Here is a 24917-nt window from a genome sequence, read left to right on the forward strand (position 1 = left end):
GAGTATTAAGCAGCATCCTAGGCTCTATGCACTGAACTCATTAGAAACACTTCCCCCCACTCTGTGTAACGAAAATGTCTCCTGGCATTACCAAATGGCACCTAGAGACAAAAATCACTCTCAGCTGAGAAACACTGCATTAGACCCTGCCACCATGTTGGGCCTGGCTGATGGCAAAGGGAGATTCAGTAATACAGGGGAGATTTGTAGCAAAGATGGGTTGATTTATTATTATGATGAGATCAATAGTTCACATCAAGATTACACATTCTGTTATCTAGAAGGGAGGTCTTGGATTCCAAAATACCAGGCAAAAACTTCCCTTTCAGAAAGAGACATGGACTAGGGGCCTCCCCGGTGGCGCAGCGGTTGAGCGCTGGGTTGCGAGGCTGCCCGCGGCCTCTATGGCGCCGGTTCAATCCCCGGCTGCTCCCCGGCCACCAGAGGAGGGTCCCACATGGCGCGCAGACCTCTCCTGCCGCCCGCTGCTCCCCTCAGCAGTGTACTTCGGTCCCTCTGCCTGCTCTGCTCCCCGCTCTGGCTCTGGTGAATCCTCTCACCCTCCCGCGCTTCTGACTGTACCCAGTGCTTGTATAAATGAATGAATGAATGAATGAATAAATAAATCTCAAAAAAAAAAAAAAGAGACATGGACTACGTTGTGTAGTGATCAGAATTAGGTAGCCAATTCTGGGCCAATTGAACAGGGATGATAATTTCACACTAAGTCTCACTCAAAGGGATGATAAAAATCTATACAAATAATTGTATCAACATATAGGAGATGAACAAGTCGAGCTCTGAAGAGCTGAGGCAAGTAGGAACAGATGTGAAACTCCATTTTCTTTAGCTTTGTGCTAATTCATGGGTATTAGGGAGCTCTACTGGATAACTCTAATGTTACTTCCAACTCCAGAGCTATATGTATGAGGTAAGGGAGGACATTTTAATAATAGTATAAACTATGTGTCAGATACTTTACATATGTTACCTCAATCCTTACAACAACTTCATGAAGCTTTACTATCCTCATCATATAGCTAAGTTTAGAAGAGTTAATAATTTGCCCAATGTTATATAGATAGTAAGTGGACAAAGCCAAATTTCAAACCCAAATTTGACTGCCCCCTCACCACTGTGCCAAATCTTAATCTTTCCAATCATCATGCTATTTTCTAAGATGTTAAAAGAGAGGAAATGATGTGAAGGAAATTTCAGTTTCAGTGAAGGGTAGGAGTGGAAGAAATGAATAGTGTCTGTCTAAAAGAGGGATTGTATGAGGACATGTCTTTACTCATACATACAAAGATTCTTAGCAAATATTTAACAAAAATTTGTAAAATAGTATTGTATTTAATTATGGAATTATTGTTTGAGGGAGGCAATGATAAAATCTGGGTATTCAACATAGGAATAAAATTTTATTCCTGTTTGTAAAGAACCCTCAATCTATTATTGCTGATATAATGAACAATTTTTTAGTATACTAATATTTGATGTGCACAAAATACGATGGGAACTGTAGGTTGATTTTCAATGCCCTTCTAATCTGAAAAGGCCGGAAAGCTAGCAGTGACATTTCCCAGAATCCTTTCCAGTGAAGATTCCAAATGTGACTCAATAGTTCCATGCACCATGAGAAGTTGAGCCATGTGAAGAAAGAGGATAGATACATGGAAACGAATTATAAGAATTTGGCAGAAGCAATGCATGTGATTCTGGATCTAATAGTTTCTTATAACAAAAGCTGTGGTGGTGGTGACAGCAGCAGCAGCAGCAGCGATAAAGTAGTCTTTGGAGAGCAATGGTAGTTTCCTATATCAGTGGTAGTGGGAACATTTCTAATTCTGGTAGAAATACAGTGGTTATGAGGGCTGGAGGGTGTTCCCAGGAATTAGACCTAGAGCCTGTTTCTCTAGGCGTTCCAATGATTTTGTAAGCAAGCAATCTCTTTTTAAAAAATCTTTGTCTAAACTTTACTGGATTCTGTGCTATGCAACTGAATGCTGACTGATACAGTAATAAAAAAAGTTGTAAATAATTGACTTTCCAGGAAATGGGACTGTAGGATGAGTTATATAACCTGGATGTATCTGAAGGCAGAGAGGATATGGGTACTTTTACTGGAGACTGATAGTCCATATTACACAATGGAGAAACAATTATTTAAATTATCACCTGTAGATTGCTAAACTAGTAAAATGTAAGCCAGAGACCATCTCTGCCATCACATGTAGTCACCTTGGGAACAGCAGAGGAAGGAAGAGCTAAGAAATGGCAAATGATATTGAAATGATGAGTCCCTACACCCAGATCCATCCATCACTATTCAGTTACATGAAAAAACACATTCCATTTTTGCTTAAAAAATTATAATCAGGAGTGGCGAGGACGTAAGGGAAGAGTTAAGCAGCCATTTTCTCTGTTCGTAAATAAAAACCAACCATGGTAGTGGGGTCGGGCACACTTGGCTAGTGCTCTTGGCCAGGCAGGTTTGGTCTCGGCGGGTCATTTGGGATTCCAGGTCAGCGGAACAGGTAGGTCACATTTAAGAATTTATCTCCCTCTTTTTTCCCTGAGTTGTACATTTCCTCATTTCCCTTCCCTTGTAAATAAACCTTCTGTTAACCTTTAAAAAATACAAAAAAATAAAAAAATTATTATCAGGGATCATTTGGAAGGAGAGGTTATTAAAGGCAAGGCTTTGTGAATCAACTTGCTGCTGTTAGACCATTATGGAAGGCACAAGGAATATAAGGGACAGCAATTGTACTGGTTGCTTTTAGTCATGCCACAAAACTTAAAAGAAAACTTAAGACTTCCAATTTTTAGCTCAAGGTACATTTTCTATGATTGTCCTAAAACACCCATCTATCTTTTATAGTAACAGATCTAACACATCAAAACTTAGAAAGCAAAATCTTTAATAAACTGCCAAAATACAATAGAAGTAGAATTAACAGCTGCACTTTAATCTTTGTGGAAGTTAGGGAATTTATGACCTAGAAAATAGTACTCCCCAAATGGTATACTGTATTCTTAAAATCCACTAAATGCCCTGTTTTTGCCTGCAAAAGTAGCTCCCTTCTTGCCCTGGTGAGGCTGATCTTACCTTTCTTCAAAATCCTATACAGATCTTATGGTAACCAGTCTTCAAGAAGGCCCCAGTGAGTCATACTCCTAGTATTAAATGCCCGTATGTTGTCCCCTCCTATAATGAATAGGGCTGACCAGGGTAACCTGTAGGGTAGAGCAAAAGTGATCGTGTGACTTCTAAGGCTTGGACATAAAATAAATATTATTTTCCACTTTGTTTTCTCTTAGATTTGGGGGAAGTCAAATACCATACTGTGGACACTCAAGTAGGGAAGTCCAAATGGTGAGGAACGAGGCCTCCTGTCAACATCCAGCAATTGTGGTCCTAGCTGGTATCTTGGCACCAACTTCATGAGAGAACTTGAACCAGAATCACCCAGCCATGCCTTTCCTAGATTCCTGACCTACAGAAGCTGTATGAAATGCATGTTATTTTCAGTTGCTAGATTTTGGGTAATCTGTTACACAATAAAAGGTAATGCATAGGGTATCACTTTTCCTCCTTTTCTACCCTTATCTCTTCTCACTAACTCCAGAGTTATAAATTGAATCTGGCTCTGTGGGACCAAATACAAAGTAAATCTGGGAAGAGAAGACTTACATGCAAGAAGAATGGCAAGAACATTAAGAAAAATGTTGTAGAATATGTGTAGGGATAGATTCTGAGGGTACAATTTATTGATATAAGAAAATTTACCAGAGATTTTTGGGTCACTGCACTAGTTTGGGTATCTAGGAGTAGTTCTAGTTATGCTTGTTAGAGTTAGGCTGAGTTTGGTGACCCCATCAGTGAGTGACAAACTCTAACCCCATTGGCATGTTGAGAGATCTCAGTTGCAAGGACCACAACTCCCAGTAATCTGGGTTTCCTGGATGGGGGACTGCTGGGAATAAGGGTTGGGGCTGAGTGTCCATAATGACCTTTAATAGACTCTCTTTTTCCAGCTTCAGTGCTTGGAATAGGTATTGCGCACATGGCAGGCTCTTCAGAGACAATGGCAGCTGTCATCTTGACCTTGAGGTGGAGTAGCCAGCTCGGATGTTATATCATGAGTTCAGGTCTCTGCTGCTCCCCATGCCCACCACCTTGCCTACCACTCCTTCTGATCTGTGCTGGGGCCTCATTCTGGCAGCTCTGCTTTCATGCCTCAGCCACCCTTCGCTGGGCCCAGGCTGAGGGGGCGTTTGTTCATGAGCAGATGGGTAGTTTCGGAGTTGTGATTTGAAATCCTTCTCTCCCCTACTCTATTAAAAATCTCTGATCACACTAAGAGTCTGATTTCTTTGCCTTTATGTGCCTGGGTGGTGCAAGCGCCTTTCCCCTGAACAGTTTGGGTCCCTAGGCATCCCTTGGTTTTGCCTGATATCATGCCCAGTTGGTTACTTAAAAGCTAGATTCATCTGGTTACCAAAAATAAAGTTGGGTTGCCATAAATGTCTTGTTATGTCGGAGGGAAGCTACAAAGTTTTGTGAAGAAAGCAACAGAGGACTGTTATTTGTATTGGATCATTTACCCCATGTACCCCAAAGGGTCTAGAGCACACATTCCAGTGTCAGAAGAGAAAGAACATCTTGCAAGGTTAGGGTGCTGTCCTATATAGCAAGGATTAGCAAATTACAGTCTTAGAGCCAAATTCGGCTTGTATCCTATTTTTATACACCCTTTAAGAATGGATTTTAGGGCCTCCCCTGGTGGAACAGTGGTTGAGTGCCGGGCTGCGAGGCTGCCCGCAGCCTCTGCAGCACGGGTTTTATCCCTGGCCACCGGCAAGGGTCCCACATGGTGCGCAGGCGCCTGCTGCTCCCCTCAGCAGTGTATTTCATTGGTCTGCCTGTTCTGCTCCTGTTCTGGCTCTGGTGAATTCTCTCATCCTCCCGCGCTTCTGACTGTACCCAGTGCTTCTATAAATAAATAAATAAATCTTTAAAAAAAAAATGGATTTTATACTTGTTTTAAAAATCAAAATCAACAAGCAACTATAAACCAGAGACACACAACTGGGGGGAGGGGTGAGGGGGCAGGGAGGAGGGAGTAGGATCAAAACAAGGAAGGTGGGAATTGTATGGGGACTATAACCAAGATGAAAATGCATACATTGTGCAAAAATGAAAAAGGATGTAAAAAAATAGATAAAAAATGGATTTTATACTTTTAATGGTTGTAAACAAAAATGAGCAGCATGTGACAGATGTCACACGTGGCCCTCAAGGTCTGTGATATTTACTATATGGGCCTTATTGGAAAAAGCATGCCAACTCCTGTCCCAGAGCATTACTGGTGAATTAACAACCAACAGAGTGTAGTTTCTACCTTAACTACAATACAGGAACTAGAGAACCTAGGAGGAAGATAGGCACTTCCCATTATTATACCTAGTAATCCACTCATAAAATACTTGCTTTCTATTCCCACAACTTTGCCTATCCAAAGAGCTTAGTATCCAAGAAAGGCACATTCTCCTGAGAAACCCCAATAATGGATTCACTTAACTGGACGTTTATACACTCAGATGGTTAGTTTGGGCTCTTCGTGACACTGGAACAATAGGGTAAAAGAGAGGCTACAGTGTAGGCTTGGATGATTTAACCTTGATATCAAGAGGAAATCTGACTGCTGCCACTAATAGGAAAAAGGGTGATAATCCAGGGGATGCTTGGATCACCTCCTAGTATTGCCATGTAGAGTGGTAACAAGTTTACAGGAAAGTACAGCAATTCAAGCTGAACTCATTTCTTAGGAATGAAGATTACCACATCATGTGAAAACCTCAATCAGCTGTGGATGCTGGCAAAACGTATTTTGAATAGATGGAAACATGTTGTAAACAGAGCCTAAAGACCAATTGTGGAAAAGGTTGCAATTTCTCCTCTGTGTACAGTATATACCTATATGTCAATCATTCCCACTGACTTGTTTACCCTCCTAGTTTATGTACTGTGTATTTGTAGTTTAGTTAATGGTATTTTACTAATGCTAATGTATTGTTATAATTGTGTTAGAGTTATATATATGTTAAACACAGGAAGCTAGATAAAGGGTATTAGATTTGCAACTTTTCTGCAGTTTAAATTTATTTCCAATAAGGATGTATAATTAAAAAATGTATATATACTAAAAAGTGATGAAAGTTTAGATGCAACTTGGCAATAAAAAGATCCACTTACATATTTGATCATTATTTTCTTAACCAAAATGACATTAAATATATCTTCTGAATTATACTATTTGCACCAGGGATTTTTCTTCTATTATTTCTCCAATTATTGCAGCCCTAAAATTTTCTTCTCTTTTCTGTGGAAATATGAGAGATACTAGAAAATCTCCAGATTTGTGTATTTCTTAAATAACCTCTCCAATATTTGGAATAGTTCTTTACTCTTCCAGTTTTGTTAACTTGTCTTTATCAGAGTCCATTTGCTGTTTAGAATGTTTTAACAATCTTTTATTCTTTTCCATAAAAGATGTAACATTTTTATATTGCTTGGAGGTATTCTAAATGATTACACTGAAAAAAATGTAAGGTGCTTAGAACAATGTCTGACACTACTAAATAAATATTAATTTACTAAATTAATAATTATTTCCAAGATACTCCTGTTTACTTGAATAACTATTTGCGTGGGTGTTCCAATGTTGATTGGTGTCACCTTTTCCATGGTATTGGTCTTCCTTGGCTATATAGTATTTCTTGATTTCATTCTTATCTTGGTATTCCTTGTTCTCTGTTTTTGATGTGGTTCTTTTTATCATAGTTTATGCTGGTAATTATGAGGAAGGGATAAAATGTAATCTTGGACAAGGCATGCCAGTGACTAATATTCTGGGTATGAAGTGAGGTTTCTTTTCCTGGATATAGCTATGCGGGGTACTGCCTGGCTTGGTCCACTCCAAGTTTCCAGTCACTGTGCCAGCCAACAGGCAAAAATCATTTAGCTTCAGAAAGTGAATGCATAAAGCCAATTCAACCAGACTTCAAATTCTATTCCCTGCAAAGTTAGCCTTTATGATTGCCTTTCTCTAGCCCCAAACCCCAAACTTCCTGAATCCATTTGTTCTGAGCTTGAAGTATGACTCTTGCTTTGCTGATATGCCCAACTGCCCTCTACCTTTCAGGGTTTCCAAAGTCCCAATCTGCCGGTAATCTTGGGCTGATTTTTTTTTTAATAACAAAAATTTATTTCTGTTTTTCTGCAGTGCTGGGAATTTCTTTTTTATTATTATTATTTTTATTTTTTTATTTATTTATACAAGCATTCCATACAGTCAGAAGTGCGTGAGAGTGAGAGAATTCACCAGAGCCAGAGTGAAGAGCAGAACAGGCAGACTGACGAAATACACTGCTGAGGGGAGCAGCAGGCGGCAGGAGAGGTCTGTGCACCATGTGGAACCCTCGCCCGGTGGCCCGGGATTGAACCGGCGCTGCAGAGGCTGCGGGCAGCTTTGCAACCCAGAGCTCAACCGCTGTACCACCAGGAAGGCCCAGTGCTGGGAATTTCAATACCAAGGGGCAAGATTTGATGTCTGGTAAGAACCTGCATCCTCCTTCACTAGAGTTGCCCTTAATGAATAGAATACAACAAGAGTGATAGGATAACACAAAATTAGGTTATAAAAGTTTGTGACTTGTCTTACTGGAACTCTCACTTTCTTAATTTGATGAAGTCAGCCATACAGAGAGGTCCACATGTGAAAGAGTAGAGAAGTCTCCCACTCAGACCAACAGCCTAAATCCGGCTAAAAGAAGTGATATCGGAAGTGAATCCTTTCTGAGTGGAGTCTTAAAATTAATTACTGTAGTCCTGCCCCATACCTTTATTGCAGCTTGAGTATGAAGCTAAGCTAGACCTGGATTGCAGACCTACAGAAAGTGTGCGATAATAAACGCTGCTGCTTTAAATCGCTAAGTATTTAAGCCACATCCTCCACAACAGTAGACACAGAAATCTGGTCCAGGAGTACAGCATAGAGGTGTTTCAGGACTACAGTATAAGAAATACAGATACAATAGCAAGTTTATCCAGGCAAAAGGGGTGGGGCAAGGTCCAGTTTGTGCAAATGAGGCTCTCAGTGCAGTTCTGATTGGTGGAAAATTTTCTTGAGGAAATTGGCCAAATTTCAATACTGGGTATGGCTGGTCAGTGTGGTTATATTTCTTGAGCTGTGGACATGTCTGCACATGTTCCAACAGCTTGGCTGCCTGGATTTGCCTCCAGGCTCTGGTTGTTATTCAGACTTAGAATGGCTCAATGTTTGCTTTTATTTTGTTACACAAAGAATCATTAATATGGAGCCTTGATTTCCTCATCTCTAAAATGGGGATGAGGGGCCTCCCTAGCAGCGCAGAGGTTAAAGACATAGTGCTATCAAGCTATAGACAGTCACTGCAGGACAAGTTCGATCCCCAGCGGGCCAGGGAGCTAATCCAGCAGACCTCTCCTGTCTTGCCTGCTGCTCCCCTCAGCAGCGTATTTCAGTGGATCGGCCTGTTCTGCTCTCCACTCTCTGGTGAATCCTCTTCCCCCCACCCCCACACCTCTGGCTTATACCCCAGTTCTTGAATGCATACATACATATATAATACATATACCTAATATACCATTAAAAAAAGATACTATCATTTAATTCTATCCACTAAAGATCTCTGCCAAGCAATGTTTTGTTGAAACATTGTTGGTATTAAAATGCTCTTTTTTAAAAAGATTTATTTATTTATACAAGCACTGGGTACAGTCAGAAGCGTGGAAGGGTGAGAGAATTCACCAGAGCCAGAGCAGGGAAGAGAACAGGCAGACTGACAAAGTACACTGCTGAGGGGAGCAGCGGGCGTGGCAGGAGAGGTCTGCTGCGCCATGTGGGACCCTCGCCAGAGGCCGGGTATTGAACTGACGCTGCAGAGGCTGCAGGCAGCTTCACAGCCCAGTGCTCAACCGCTGCACCACCGGGGAGGCCCTAAAATGCTCACTTTTCATAATGCCATATATAGCATTTTATAATCATTTAACATATGCATCTTGGGTCTCAGAGCACAGCTCTGAGTAAAACTAGTATAGTAACAAATATACATGGTCTTGGTTTTGCATTTCTGGCAGAGCTCCTAAAACCCTTGGAAGTTCCTGTTAGGAATGTTTTTGGTCATTCATTAAGGGTCCTGTTGGACACACCTGAGTTTATGCTAATGAGGTGACTTAAGGTGGGGCTGGACCCCAGTAAAACCAATTGGCTTGAGGGTTAGAACTTTCAGACCCACCACTGACACCTCTGGGAAGAGGAAAGGGAAGGGATGCTGCACATTAATATTATACTCTTGAACAAGCAATGATGAACTTCCAAGTTAGTTAAAAGGGAGATGTAGGGAGGATAGCATACCCAAGAGACAGCACAGAAGCTCTGTACTCCTTCCCACATACCTTGCCCTATGAATTTCTTCTATTTGGCTGTTTCTCAGTAGTTATTTTTTACAATAAACTGGTAAATGTTTCTGCATTTTGTGAGTTGCCCTAGAGAATGAATGGAACCTCAGGAGGGGATCATGGGAATTAACTATTGATCTATAGCCAGCTGGTCAGAAGCACAGGTGACAACCAGGACTTGATATTGGCATCTACAGTGGAGTGAGCAGTCTTGTAGAACTGAATACTTAATCTCTAAGTACTGATACTATCTCCAGGTATGAAGTGTTAGAATTATAGGACACCCAGGCACAGTGTCTGTTAAGAAATTAGAGAACTGCTTGTTGGTCTTGAGAAAAAAAAAAGCCACATATTGGAAAAGCAGAGAATAAAATATTCCTTTTTATAGTTGAAGAAACTGAGGGTCAGCGAATATAGTGAACTATTAGGCATCAGGCATTATTCTAGCCCCTCAGAATACAGAGGGGAGTAAAAAAAAGGTGCTTAGAGTCCCTCTTATATAAAATTGGAATTCAAACTTTTCATTTATTAAATTGTTCCTATGTTTAGCCTGTATTAGTGTTTTAAATATTTTGTGACTTGGAAATCAATGTTCACATTATCATCAACTCTGTCCTTATTTAAATAATTTCACTAGCAATGAAGTAATACAGAGTGGCTGTTTTAATCTTTGACTAGTTAAATACTTAATAAATTCTCCATATACATCTTTATACACCAAAAAAATCATCATTGATTTTCCTGACAGGGTTGGTATCTTGAACTTCAGGCCTTCATTTCATAACCTCTATTTTTTCCTCGTGTTTGGGCATATAGTTGATGAGTCTGCCTTAGTTTAAGAGTATTGTCATTAACTTTTATCTTATAGTAAGCAAATATATATATAAGCAAAAATAAAATAGGTATTTACTGGTATTGCATAATGTAAGGCGAGGTGGCCTTATTTGATGCTTGCAGGAACATGGTGAGAACTTCCTGTCAATTTATTATGAAATTAGTAAGCCTCAGAATGTCAAGTCTACAACAGACCAGTGGTCTATATATTATCTAGCTGGACACTGAAGCCTTGAGAATAACTTGTTTTTTAGAACAAGTACAGTTTGTCAGAAAAAAGTTTCTGAAGCCTTCATGAAAAGGAGTATTGGCTGAGTTCCTGAAGACCGCTATCTGGGTCAATTTATGGGATTTGCTAGGCCATATGTATATTTATTTAAAAGCTGGGACAGGTACTTAGAAAGTGAATTGTGGTTAAGGTAAGATGTATCTTGGAGAGATCTTCACAGTTGCCTCTTGAAATAGGTGCTTGATTCAGGGGAAAAATGGTGAATGAATGTTGCTGAATGACACTGGAGCCCTTAGCGTTTGAAAAGGTTTTGATAACATCCTATGACTTTTTACTTCTTATTGATGTTTAACCTTTTCACTTACATATGTAAAATAATAAAAATAACTCCCTTATCCATTTGAGAACCACAAAGCTTTCCCATTGTTCTAAAAATCCAAACTCCTTATATTGGCCTCTTATACCCTACGTGATCTGATTCCTTTACAAGTTCCTCTCTAACAACTTATACAATGCCCATGGTGCGCTTTATTCCAGACATACTAATCTATTCCTCAAACTAACCAACTTCTTTATCTATCAGGGTGTTCCCACTGTCTTCTCCATCTGGGAACTTTCCCCAATGTTCTTTTGATTGCCTCCTTCTCAATTTGGCTTCAGTTCAAGTGTCTTTCTTGGAAACCTTCTCAGATTAACTTAATAATCTCCTTCATTATGGATATTAACCTGTTTTATTTTCTTCATTGCACTAGTTGTCTTTCCCACTAGGATATAATTTATAAGTATTGACATTTTTGCCTTTTATCTTACTGTCATAGCTACAGACTTAGTCTTTTTTCAAAGTTTGATGTTGCTTTCAGCATATCTACAGAAATTTAGGAAGGTAGAGTCAAATGTATGTATTCAGATTACACCTTAACCTGAAGTTCCAGCTTGCTTGCAAAAAGGTTTATTTTGCTCAAAGGTATTTGCCAAGAAAGCCATGGTGTGGTATGACAGATTTTGCCTTGTCAACATATGTCTTCTGAGAAGTTAAAACAATCCTTAACATGACACTTTGAGAGAAGACAATTTTTAAGACTGAGTACTGCTCACACTATCTGGCTGATAGTTTTCCTTATGATGTATGACTATTAAACCTTTAAAAAAATCATCATATATATTACTCTTCAATAAACTAAAGATAAAATCATCATATATATCACTCTTCAATAAACTAAAGATAAAATTAACTATTTGTTTTCAAGGTTAATTTCTAATTAAATGATTCACCTGAGTCTTAATTATCCCAGCCTAAGCTATTAAGCAAAAATCTATTTACAAGCAAGTTGTCCCACTAAGAGAAATAAAGTGACATTTGATAATATTAAATGCCAACATATGTAGATTTAACTTCTGGTATAAAAATATTGCAAAATAACAATATGGTGGGTGACTGAATAACCAAAGATCAGACTATCTTAGTTTGGGACAGCACTCTTCTCATTGTTCCAGCTAAGTTTACCAATAAATTCTATTTTTATGTTTTTTTTAAAGTGATTTTACCTATTTTGATAAAAGACTGTCTTGAACATTTATTAATCCAGGTAACAACAGACAGGATAATTAATGATCAAGGATCAGTCAGGGCTCTGGTTAAATTTCTCACTAATTTTTTGGCTCTGCCCTTCTCTACGTGTTGCTCTTATCCCTCAGTTTGTAGGTTGAGAGTAGCCACAATTCCAGATCTCCCAATTACACAGGACATTTATCTCTGTTAAGAGTGAGGAAACTTCTTTTCTCAAAGGCCCTATAAAACTACCTTTACTTTTCCCTAAGCCTATGTTAGGCCACATGCTATTCCTGGACCAATTCCTGTAGCAAGATTAGTACTATTCCATGGAAGTCTTAGATCCAGATTCTGGATTTTTTTTTTTTTTTTAAGGACAATGGCATTACACTCACCAGCGTTTATTTCAAATAGAGGATCATCACCCAAGAATGGATCATGAAATGAACTTCTGGGTCCTAAACATCACTTAAAAAATTAAGAAAATTAGAGATCTAAAAGGTTCGTATTATTTCATGCAACTTTAGTGGTTACACATACACACCTGGATAGAATGTAAAATATTTATTGTGGATTAGGCAAAAAAATTTGAAACCTGGTGTCTTAGACAAAACAAGCTCACTCTATGCTTAACATGTTATGGTAGGGGAAGAATGGGTATCTGAAAGAAAATCTACATACAACTCAGGAGAGAGAAAACATTTTGGGATATCAATAATTTTCACTGCAGCCTGGAACATAATCAAAACAAAACTATTTCAGTTCTTTCAATGTTTTCTAAATTTCAAGTATATCTCCCCAAAAAACACTTCATTAAGTTTCTATGATGGTATAATTCATAAATTTTACCATTTGGAAGAAAAAGCTAGGCCTCTCCCCTCAAAACAACAACAACAACAACAAAAAAATACTAAACACAAAAACCAGAAAAAAAACCCAGCATATTTCAAATAACTGAGCGAATCTTATCATCACCATAATATTTACCTTGGTTCAAATTCTGATCTATTTGATAAGAACTTTAGAGCGCATTCTAGTTCAACTCCCTCCATTTAATAAATGATAAAAGTAAGGCCTAGAGAGGAGGCTGAACTGATTCAAGGCCGTTAATTAGTTGCAGAACGCAAGTCTCTTGACACCAGGCTTCAGAATTCTTTCCACTGTACTAATTAACAGTGCAGTTATACAAACATTAAAATTGAAACAACATACATCAGTTCCAGAGGCACCTAGACTTACATAGGTGATGAAGTCTTTGAAAGGCTATAGGTACATTATATTTGGGGAAGCAAAGCTGCATTTTTAAGGGAATGGAGTAGCTTACTGAAGAAATGATTTTGAAGTCTTTGAAAGCAAAGAGCAGTTACTGCATTTTTTAGTGAAGTTAAGGATTTTAAAGCTAACTTCTGTAAAGCTTCGGTTTCAATTGTATTTCACAATACTTCACCATTCACCCAAAGAATGCAGACACTAATGTGAAGGGATGTATGCATTCCTATGCCCACTGCAGCACTACTTATAATAGCCAAGCTATGGAAACAACCTAAGGCCTAACAACAAATGTGTGCACTATGATGATGTCACACACACACACACACACACACACACACACACACACAGAGGAATACTACTCAGCTATATAAAAAAGATGGATTTTAACCATTTGTGACAACATGGATAGAATTGGAGGGAATGATGTCAAGGGAAATGTCAGGAGAAAGACAAATACCAAATGATTTTACTCATTTGTGGAATATAGGATAACAAAATATGAAAGTAAAGCAAAACAAACCTTAGAAATCTGACTTCAGAATTCAGGCTACCAGAGGAATAGGATGGAAGGTTGGAGCAATGGAGGGAGGGCCCCAGTGGACTGTCAAGAAGACTATTGGTACTTTGGTGTAAATACATCTAAAAGGCGTGGGTATGGTGGAGATGGTAACATACATCTGAAAGGTGTGAACTTAAAACTGTAAATCCTATGGTGTTGTAAACCTGTTACTGCAATAAAAAATACAATAATAAATCTATTTCACAACTAATAAAACCCATACTTTTAAAGGGAGGGAGCTGAATTACTGAACACTTTATATGATTAGAATTTACTAAGTTCTATGAATGAGCCATAAGAAGCTTTAGTTACAAAGAGATTATAATTTGTGGTTTTTTTTTGTCTATGGTAGTTGGTCAAGATTAATATAGGAAACAATCCTCATTAAGAAATCAAGGCAAATTCAATTACCTGAAATATAGGGACTAAACAAGTCTTTTTTGGTTTGGTCACATTAGGTGAGTTCTACCATTTAGTGCAAAAGCATGAAGGGTAGCAGTCCCCAGAGGGTGCCATGAAAATATTTATTATGAGATCTCTTCCATTATTAATAGAATGTCATCCATTTCTTCCTTTTTCTCTTTACATGAGTTTGTCAGAGGTTTTCCTCTAGCTCCAGATATAGCCTCCATTATCTGGAACCTTAGGGTATACCAGCAGAAAGGTAACCAAAGGGCTTTGGAAACACAAGAGGAAAGAAGACTGATGGTGTGCAAGACTTTGTTTTGGTTTTATTTAAGGAAGCTGAAGGGTAGGCAGGGTTCAAAAGGAAAAGCATCTTCCCTTTTGAGTCAGAACCTACAGTAGTAGGTTTGAGCAATCTAGAAGTTGCTTTCAAGTAGCATGTACCAGAACTACCTTCAGGTACTAAAAGTCCAACAGCGATGCAAGTTATTCCTAAATTAATCCTGATGGATAATAGAACAGTTGAGCAGCTGATATCGAGAACCAAGTTTTTGGCATTAAAGGGGTAGGGCTGGCATTAAAGAGTTCTACTGGCAGATAGCAGGGTTCCAGAGTTAACAGACATTAGATGAAACACAGGCATCTATATTCTCAGGGGAGGTTAGGAAGAAGGGATTGGAAAGCCAAGAGAGCTCTTATTATCCCAAGATGCCGATATCTTGGACAGATAGCTTAACCAAGTGCTCAGGTTCAACAATCATATAAGGAGTATAGTTATCAGTCTTACCCAGACCTTGAAATGATGGCATTGTATTGATACATGACTCTCAACCTCAACCTAGGGTTAATTTTAGAATTGTTGACAAAAAGTATGGATGAATAATATGATGGATCATTTTTATTTCTTTTAAAGATTTTTATTTATGTATGTATATACATATATATGTATACAAAAGCTGGGGTGTAGGCCATAAGTGCGCGGGGGGGGGGTGCACAGGTATGAGAGGATTCACCAGAGACAGAGTGGGGAGCAAAACAGGCAAACTGACTGAAATACACTGCTGAGGGGAGCAGTGGGCGAGACAGGAGAGGTCTGCTGTGCTATGTGGGTTAGCTCTCTGACCAGGGATCGAACTGGTGCTGCAGTGGCTGATAGCATCATAGTGCTGAGACTTTATGCCTAGCGCCACCAGGGAGGCCCAATGATGAACCATTTTATTTTTTTAATTATTAAAAAAGATTTATTTATACATACAAGAACTGGGGTACAGGCCAGAGGTATCGGGTGTGTGTGAAAGGATTCACCAGAGAGTGCGAAACAGAACAGGCAGATTGACTGAAATACACTGATGAGGGGAGCAGTGGGTGAGACAGGAGAGGTCTGCTGTGCCATTTGGGTGGGGACTGAATTCATGCTGCAGAGGCTGCAGCTAGCTTCACAGTGCTGTGCTTACCCCCTTGTGCCACCAGGGAGGTCCTGAACCATGTTAAAGAATACATAATAGTAAAGAATTACATAATTGTAATTTAACCCTTGTTTTTCCATTTTTTATATTAAAAGTTGTACTTAGAAGTAATGATTCAATTTGCATGAATCTATGAATCTATAAACAGGATTTCAAAATAATGTCTATTTTAGTATTACCATGTAATCACTGTTAAATGCTTTTAAAATCTGAAAGACAACAGCCACAAAAACTACTCTTTGGAAAAGACAAGTTCTACTACTTATTGTGACTTTGGGCAGTTTAAAATATTACCGAATTTGGGCCTCCCTGGCCTAGGGGTTAAGTCTGAGCACTATCACCAGTATGGCCTGAGTTTGACCCCTGGCCAGGGAGCTAACCTACATGGTGCAGCAGACCTCTCCTGTCTCACCCGCTGCTCCCCTTATCAGTGTATTTCAGTCAATCTGCCTGTTCTGCTCCCCACTCTATCTCTGGTGAATCCTCTCATCACCCGCACCTCTGGCCTACACCCCAGTTCTTGTATGCATAAATAAAAACAAATCTTCAAAAAAATTACCTAAACCCACGGGATTGTTTTAAACACTACTGACAACATATAAACATCTAGTATGGTAACTGGCAGATAAATAAGTGCTTAATAATGACAGATAAAAACTCAAACTTTAAGTGAGTGTGAAGTTTAACTGAGACATGGTTGGATGTCACAGTGTACATGTCACATCTATTTCTCATCACCTACTGTTAGAGGAATTTTATATACATTCTCATTTAAGCTTCATCATAACCCTCCAAAGATATAAATTTACAGATGAGATACCTGAAGTTCAGGAAGGTGCAAATTGCAGTTTATGGAGCCCAAATAATGGAGTAGATAACAAAATGTTGTCATTTTAGCACATTCTACCTCAGGGAGGGGAGGTGCTTCTATCCCCCACAATAGGAGGTAAGTTTGAATAAGTGAGACTAACAAATGGCTATCTACATTGGCTCTTAACCACAGGAATAATACAAAATATTTAATACTGAGTTGGACATCTGTATTGTGTGATATGACATGGGAAGAGAGGTCTAGAGATAGGAAAGTTGGTCAGGGATCTTTCACAGTATTCTGAGAAAGTGACTGAGGTTTCAAGTCTAATCATGCTTGCAAAGAATCATTAATTTAGATTACAGAATATGTGGAATTTGCAGTAATCTAAATTGTAACTGAGAAACGAGCCAAAATATCTGAAAGTATTCTTCATACTTCCTGTCCTTGCCTCTAGTAGTTCAGTATGAATCAAAGCTGTGACATTCCTCAATGATGTCTGCTTAACATCCACACAGAATATTAATATAATTAAACAAAAAGGCAGCATTCCATACACAAGCAGAATATACAAATACAGATCACCATGCCCTATTTCAGTTTTTGTGGGTTCACCTTCACCAACAGTTTTTCCATTATTGAATATGGCCTTTTGCAAGATAATGGATAGATATGACCCTACTGTAAGAGCTCAGTCCAGTAATACTGGGAATCATGAGACCACCTAAGTATTGAAAAGCAAGAAGGAGAAGGAATAGCTTTTGAGACCTGAAAGCATTAAACAGTACAATATGTTTAGTATCTGGCAAAAAGTTCCATGTGTGAGGGATACAGGGTAGCAGGCTAGGAAAATTGGTATGGATTAGATCCTAAAGAAAATGTTATGCTAAGGAATTAAGACTTTATCTCTGTGTGATTATTTCTCAGTTATGACCACAGAATCCTCTGAAACAATGTGAAGAACACCAACAGTAACACGTTTAAGTTTTTGATTCTTTAGCTTAAAATTTAGCAGCATAAAAAATTTGAATTTTATTTGAAACCACAAAATACCAGCGATGAAGTAAACCATCTTTTATTTTCACCTTAAGATTATTTGGTTATCAAGAGACATGCAAAACCCTTCAATTTTAATGAGAACAGTGTTTCTGTGTCTTTTTATCACATATCCGCTTAATATTAGGTGTAATATTGCTAAGTCGGATCCGCATATGAGGCGCAGCATCCAGTCTTTTCCTATATTTCGTTTTTGTTGCAGCATAATATGAAAACCCTGTTTCACACAGGTGCATTGTAGCAAAAGGAAGAAGTATACGAACTGCACGCCTTGCTATGCTTGGGTACTCTTGAATTAGGCTACTCCAAAAATCATTTAGTGAAAGTTCACTGAAATTTTGTTTCACTTGAGAATCAGATGTTAAATCAATCAGGCTCTCATAGTCCCGTGCTACTAATGAGGCTGGTTTAACAGTTACAGTAAATGGATTTCTAACCCAAGCATTATTGTCATTTGTTACAGGAAAATATTTTAACAGAGTAGAGCGCAAACCCCTTAAATGCTGCACAATGGCACTGCAAATATCTTTATCAACTGTAGAATTAATCTCAGTCAAAAAGTCACTGAGTGTAGGAAAACAATCAAAATTTTCTTCTTCTACAGATGAGGCCCAAAACTCCAATTTTCTAAATAATGATGACATTTTATCAAATACTGTAAAAACAGTCACATTTTTTCCTTGCATTGACAGATTAACCTCATTTAACTTAGTAAAAATATCTGCAAGATATGCAAGTCTTAGCAGCCAAGATGAATTTGTTAAACAGTCAGATAATCGGAAAGCAGAATCCATGAAAACCAATAGTTCACGGCGAAGCTCAAAAAGTCTTACAAGAACTTTACCTCGGGAAAGCCACCTCACCTCTGTATTTAGAAGAAGTGCTGTGTGCTGAGCACCCATTTCTTCACATAAAATTTTTAGTAGTCTGGATTGATGTGGTCGAGCTTTAATATAATTGATGATTTGTACTGCCTGATCTAGGACGTTTTTCAGAGATGTAGGCATTATTTTAATTGCTAGTGCATGTCTATACAATAGGCAGTGACTACTGGTGCTTTCAGGAGCCACATATTTTATCAAGGAGACAGCCTCAGCAATTTTCCCATCCACTGCCCTAGAAGCGTCACTACAAATATTAACACATTTTTCCCACTCAATTTCATGTTTCTGCATAAAACTGTTGATACAACTGAAAATTTCTTCACCAGTAGCATTACTTTGTAAAGATTCACAGAGCAGTAAGTCTTCCTCAATAGACTTATTAAACCTGTAACGAACAAACACAAGCAGCACAGCAAGTCCCGAAACATCAGCTGATTCATCTAGTTGTAGTGAAAACCCATCACAAATTTTCAGTCTGCAAACAAGTTCTTCTTCAATGTCAGCAGCTAAATCCTTAATTCGACGTGCAACAGTGCTGTTTGACAGTTGTACTGCATCTATTTTTTTACTATATTGTTCATCAAACATCCGCATCACGACATCCTTTGCACAAGGTTTGATAAGCAATTCTCCAATGGTATGAGCCTCTCCACTCAGGGCTATATGGTAACTTACATTGTATGAAGCCTCTGTAGCACTTTCATTATCCGTGTTGACAATTTTAGATGTTGGAGGTTTATTATTTTCAGGCGAATCAAGATGTTGTTTGAAAAAGCTTATGTCTTTGTCTTTATATGCAGCATGTTTAGTTTCTAAATGCCTTCGAAGCTTACTAGGGGCCAAAGAACTGTTGGACAAAATTTTCTTACATAACACACACTGAGCATGAGGTGCATCTCTATTGCCAAAGTAAGTAAATCCAAAAGACAAATAACTTTCATCATATTTTCTTCTTTTTGGTTTCTTACTAAACGTTGTTATTTTGTTGGAATTAGACATAAACTTGACCCTGGAAAGCTCACCTTCTGATTTCTTAGAAACTGAAGGCAACTGTTCATCTTCACTTTGCAATATTCCAACCTTTTGATCATTTGATTCAGACACAATTTGATAACAAAAAGATTCTACTTCTTGTTTAAGACTTCCTTGTTTCAGCAACAGATCCATAGGTAAAGTGTTTGTGGTACAAAACATGGCTAATTTAGAATAAACATTGAATATCACAAAAGCGTTGAAATTATAAGACAGGAAAGATGACGAGCAATCGTCAAAGAGATGATATATAGCAAACCATCAGTTAATTTGTAAAAGCTGCCTATCCATCAATGCGCAGATGGAACATCACACGTTCGTGCATCAGGTGATCTCGCATACGACTTCCTGGTGCTCTCAGGTTTGGCACACCTTTTCTTAAAGGCAGATTATCACATAAAAATAAAGGCTATAGAAATGCATTTAGTAGTCTTAAACCTATATTTTAAAATAAACTATAAAGAAGTATTGTTAGCACTAATCTCAGAACATTTATTAAAGAATATTAATATTCTATAAAACACATTTCAGGAACCATTGGATTAAGAAGGAATAAAAAGTTGGTTAAGAGTATTTTTATGGAAGAGACCTTAAGGAACATGTCCTCAAGGCAGAGGATGGCAAACTTTTTTTTGGAAAGGGCCATATAATAAATATCTTTTACTTTATAGGTTGTAGATGGTCTCTGGTGCAAGTTGTCAATTCTGCATGTGGCAATAGCCAAGGAAAATACAATAAAGAAAAAAAAAAACAGGTACAGTTGTATTCTGATAATGCTCTATTTATAAAAACAGACAGCCTGGGCCATAATTTACCAACCCTTTTCAAAGTACATAATATCCTAGAATCTCTTAGTTATCTATTGCCATTAGACACATTGTTGATACCATTTCACATTTGACTGTTCCTTTCAGGAACTATTCTTAAGAGCTATATTTAAAATATACAAACACAGTTCAAAATTTTACAAGACAGAATTCTATTATATCCTACATACTGTGCATTAACACTGAAAAATAAATTGCACACCAAAGGTAAGTTACTATTTCTCTGGACTTAAAATTATCTATTTATATTATTCAAATTATGACTCAAAGTAATGTGTATTTTGCTGATTATACTGCATCCCATTATACTACAGATGAGAGGTGGCTACAGACTAAGTTTTGCATTCTCATGTTAGACTCTCAATCAAAATGGTTTTCCTATTAACAGCTAGAAGGTAAAATACCTGAAATGAAAAGTAATCCCTTTTGCAGGCACACGCTCCACCTTGGCAGCTGGAAATGCAGACTCTTCAAAAGAATAAAATTAAGGAATGGAATGGAAGGGGAGAAACCAAAAGCCTAAAAAGAGAAAGATTAAAATTAGATACTGTAAAAGCAGAACTACAAACCTCTAAGATACTATTCACTAAAATCTATTTTAGATCCAGGCAGTACAAATGTTTCTTCACTGCAATGCAGACCTTGGACTGAAATGCCTAGCATAGTAAAAATGATATTCTCCTATTTACTATCCAGGCAATTTCACTGTTTTGAGATGCTCTGCCAACCCATTCATTACACGGAAATATATTAAAAGAAAAACTTTCAAAAATGAAGTCTAACTTGCAAAAGTACAGTCACATCTTGATGTTTCTAAAACTCAGCACTGAAAATAATCTAAAATGGAATTACCACATGGAAGTGTTACATGAAATAGGCAGTTTTGCTATAACCATCTTTGTCCTCTCCATAACCAATTAAGGTGTTTTGAGTGATCATAGTTTACTATGCACCAGTAACTGCTAAATTTCTCATCTACTGATAGACCACATTATTTAATCCTCGAAACAATCTTGAAAGTACAGGGACTATTAATAACTCCACTTCAGAGACCAAAGAATAGACACAGAGATGTCATCTGCTAACATAGCTATCATATGAAGAACTAAGAGCAGAACCCCCAAAGTTTGCGGAGCCCACAGTAGCTATTACTTGTGTGTTTCCGAATAATTTCTTAATTTCCCAAACACTAAATAACCTGGTTATTAGTGGTATCGAGAGAAATTACAATAGGTTACAATCGCGAGAAAGCTGAGGGTCTCAAACTAACAACAGCAGAAAGTCCAATTTCTCCATTATTGGGAGCAAAAAGAGCAGTGATTTTCCTTTCAGTCCACTTTGGATGTGGCAACAGAAAACTTCGTGGAGCTGCTGGTTGACCTAAAAGACTAGGATCCCGCTCCCTGGCTGCTAGAGAAAGGGCACAACAGAGTAGGAAGCTTTGTTTTCAGGAATAAAGGCCTCATCCCCATCTCTTCAGAGGTGCTTACCCCGAATCTCTCGAGGACAAAGAGTCTGGACTCCCTAGAGAGTAAAGTTTTATCCTACTTCCAAAAGGAGGGAAACCCTCATCTTTTCGCACTTCTGGTTAATGACAGTTAAGACAAGCTTTTCACCCCCTACCCTCAGGCGGTTCCCACTTAGAACAATATCCCCCGGGGCAGGAGGGCTGGGTCTGAGCGCAGTCCACTTAGACAGCCAGGTAGAAGGCGGGGATGGACACCCCTTCCAGCACCTTTTTCAAATGGTCACCTCGAAGTGCGGCCCGGGCCAGCTACTCCTCAGCTTATCCTTGTCACAGGTGCGCGCTGCGCGCAGACCGCCACATCTGGGGCTCGCGTCCTGTCGGAGCCCACCCCCGCCTCGGAACTCTTTTCTCGAGCCCCGGGCGGTCGCCTGAGGTAACCGCCACAGGAAAGCGTCGCAGGACCCAACACTATCTTTCTACTTCATCTCCATCGCTGACGGAGAGAACGGTCTTCGCTGCGGCTCGGCTGCAGAGCAGCGCCGCGATCCCCAGCTGAGCTCGCGGCCGCCATTTTAGACAGCTCAAGGCAGCGGCCATTTCAGAGCGCGCGACTCAGCCGCCGCGGCGACTCCGGTCCTCACCTTCACCGAGGCCTGGACAGGGTCAAGAGCCAGTCGTCGCGGACTGGGGGGAGAGGGAAAAGGGAGACGAAAAACAAAACAGAAAAAAAGAAGGATTCGGGGGACAGGGTGACGCTCTCAGCTCAGGGATCTCGCCTATGGCACCTCCACAGAGCTCCGATTCTCGGCTGGCGCGGCGGCTCGTCTGAAGATAAATTTAGCACTTGGCGCAGCCAAACCCACAGCCCAGGAGCGACTCCGCCGCCGCCCAATCAGCGCCAGAGTTTCTCGATGCCACCAATCCTCGCAGAGCATCGGGGCGGGACTAAAGGAAAGGACCAAGCTGGGTTGAGGCGTGCCGCAGCCGCAGCCGCGGCGCTGGATTCGAGCGCGCGGCCAGGCTAATCTGTGCCCAGCGTGAAGTGATTGTTCTCAGACATCCCTGTGCCCTAATCGGCCCGGGCTCCCGTTAGCATGCAGATTCCTGGGAGCTACCCCGTAGCGTTTGTTCTGCCGTAGTGGACTCCAGGAATCTGCACGCTCTTAAGGCCCTGGCGCACTGCCCAGGCAGCGGTGATTTGAGCGGATTCGCAGTGCCCCGGGGGAGCGCGCAGCCTGGGCGGCGGGTGCTTTCACCTCTTTGTTCCCGGAGCCGTACCCGACGCCCGGGCTGCACAACTGCTTCCTCTTTTCCTTGTTTTCCCCTTGGAATCGGAGCTGAAAACCTACCCCCGCCGTCCCCCCAACCCGAGACTTCCCCGCCCCTCCCCGACGCCGGCGGGTCTGGACCCTAGCGGGTCGGGTGGGGTGCGGTGGAAGGTTAGCCTGAAGCTCGAGGGGTGCCGGTCCAGGTGGAGCTCTGGGGTGACCCCAGGTGGGCAGGGAGCCGCCGTGAAGGAGTCTTTAGGGACAGCGGCGTCTCCGCTGCCTGAAGGAGAAGGATGGTAGAGCCCGCCTGCGCTGTCTGCAGGGTGCTCACAAGTGCAGCCGCACCGAGCAGCCAACCCTCTAACCTGTTCACTTGGCGAGCTGCAGCAGGCGGGTGTTTTAAGGCATGGTTCCCCTACCCCACCCCCCACCTCCCTTTAAAAGCAACAATGCAAAAGGCTGCGGATTTCCGTTTTGTGTGAAGTCCTTCGAGGAGACCTGGAGTCGGTTTTTCTAAACTGGCACCCTGAAGATACACACGCTGAATGGAGGGAATTTGTTTTAGTACCATTAACATTTAACAATAGTTCTTTGTTTGCAGTATTTTAACCTTTTCGAAGCCCCAGTTAAATTAGCTGAATGAAAATTGGACCGTGGTTTCAGGCACTGCACCAATGACAGAAAATCCCTAACTTGTGGCCAAAAGCAAAGGCAGTTTTTGTTTTCTAAAACATGCTTTTTGATATGTGAACAGATTTCTTAGACGTTGAAAGAAACCTAACCCATAATTTAACAAGTTTTCAGGGGTTTTGCATAGACGGCTTCTTAGGACTGATGGTAGAAGCCAACATTTGGTCCAAATATTTGAAAGCCACTTCAGCATCGTCAGATCTTTGCTCTACATACAGTAGGCTATCCATCTGTTTTCATTATTATTTAGAAATTATCCCAGTCGTTTCATTTGAAATTTAACCACGAAGGTGGAAATCCTTTTGGGGTAGGTTGTGCAGTTTTACCTGAAGTACGAGAAAATTAATTTTGTAATTGCAGGAGTTGTCTACATAATCTTGCTCATATTTTAATGTTTTATATTTCAGAGAAAGTTTGTACATATATGCACAATTTAACCGTCACAATTTAACCTTCACAATTTAACCTTTACGACTTGGTGAATTGGAAAAAATCCAAAATATTCAACTGATTGGAAAAATACTGCTTAAACAAGTTCAACTCAGGTTAAGTCTAGGCCTTCCATTAACCAAGACCCTAACAACCTGCAGAGTCTGATCTTTAAGGGACTTGAAACAAATGTTATTTCCTGTAATTACTTGGTCAACAGTTAATTATTTTTTTTTTTTTAAAGATTTTATTTATTTATTTACTTATTTATTTATTTATATAAGCACTGGGTACAGTCAGAAGCGCGGGAGGGCGAGAGAATTCACCAGAGCCAGAGGGGAGAGCAGAGCAGGCAGAAGGACCGAAGTACACTGCTGAGGGGAGCAGCGGGCGGCAGGAGAGGTCTGCGCGCCATGCGGGACCCTCCTCCGGAGGCCAGGGAGCAGCCGGGGATTGAACCGGCGCTGCAGAGGCTGCAGGCAGCCTCGCAACCCAGCGCTCAACCGCTGCGCCACAGGGGAGGCCCTCAACAGTTAATTATTAGTTTGACTGTTGGTTGGTGAGACAGATAAGAAAACATATAGGCCAATAATATATAGACAAAAATACATCAGACCAATAATGATAATC

At 39.9% G+C, this 24917-nt stretch overlaps 1 protein-coding gene across 3 annotated transcripts; it reads right to left on the reverse strand.

Moving 5' to 3' along the window:
- Window positions 1–2464: 2464 nt before the first annotated feature.
- ZBED5 (zinc finger BED-type containing 5) lies at window positions 2465–22755 on the reverse strand. Of its 3 annotated transcripts, XR_005127476.2 has the most exons (5): window positions 22542–22755; window positions 20837–20951; window positions 12516–12588; window positions 3113–3240; window positions 2465–2629 (listed from the first exon to the last, which is right to left on the reverse strand). XR_005127476.2 is itself a non-coding variant. In XM_037522668.2 (3 exons), the coding sequence occupies exon 3, from the start codon at window positions 19765–19767 to the stop codon at window positions 17764–17766; it is 2004 nt and encodes a 667-aa protein (XP_037378565.1). In that variant the 5' UTR covers window positions 19768–19982; window positions 20837–20951; window positions 22542–22754; the 3' UTR covers window positions 17693–17763. The 3 variants fall into 3 exon arrangements, 1 of the variants encoding a protein (XP_037378565.1); XR_005127475.2 differs by lacking the exon at window positions 12516–12588; XM_037522668.2 differs by lacking the exons at window positions 2465–2629; window positions 3113–3240; window positions 12516–12588 and adding an exon at window positions 17693–19982 and having other exon boundaries at window positions 22542–22754.
- Between the last annotated feature and the right edge of the window lie 2162 nt (window positions 22756–24917).

Source organism: Talpa occidentalis, unplaced genomic scaffold (genome assembly GCF_014898055.3).
Source record: "Talpa occidentalis isolate TD23 unplaced genomic scaffold, MPIMG_talOcc4v2.1 talOcc4.3, whole genome shotgun sequence".
Lineage (NCBI taxonomy): Eukaryota > Metazoa > Chordata > Mammalia > Eulipotyphla > Talpidae > Talpa > Talpa occidentalis.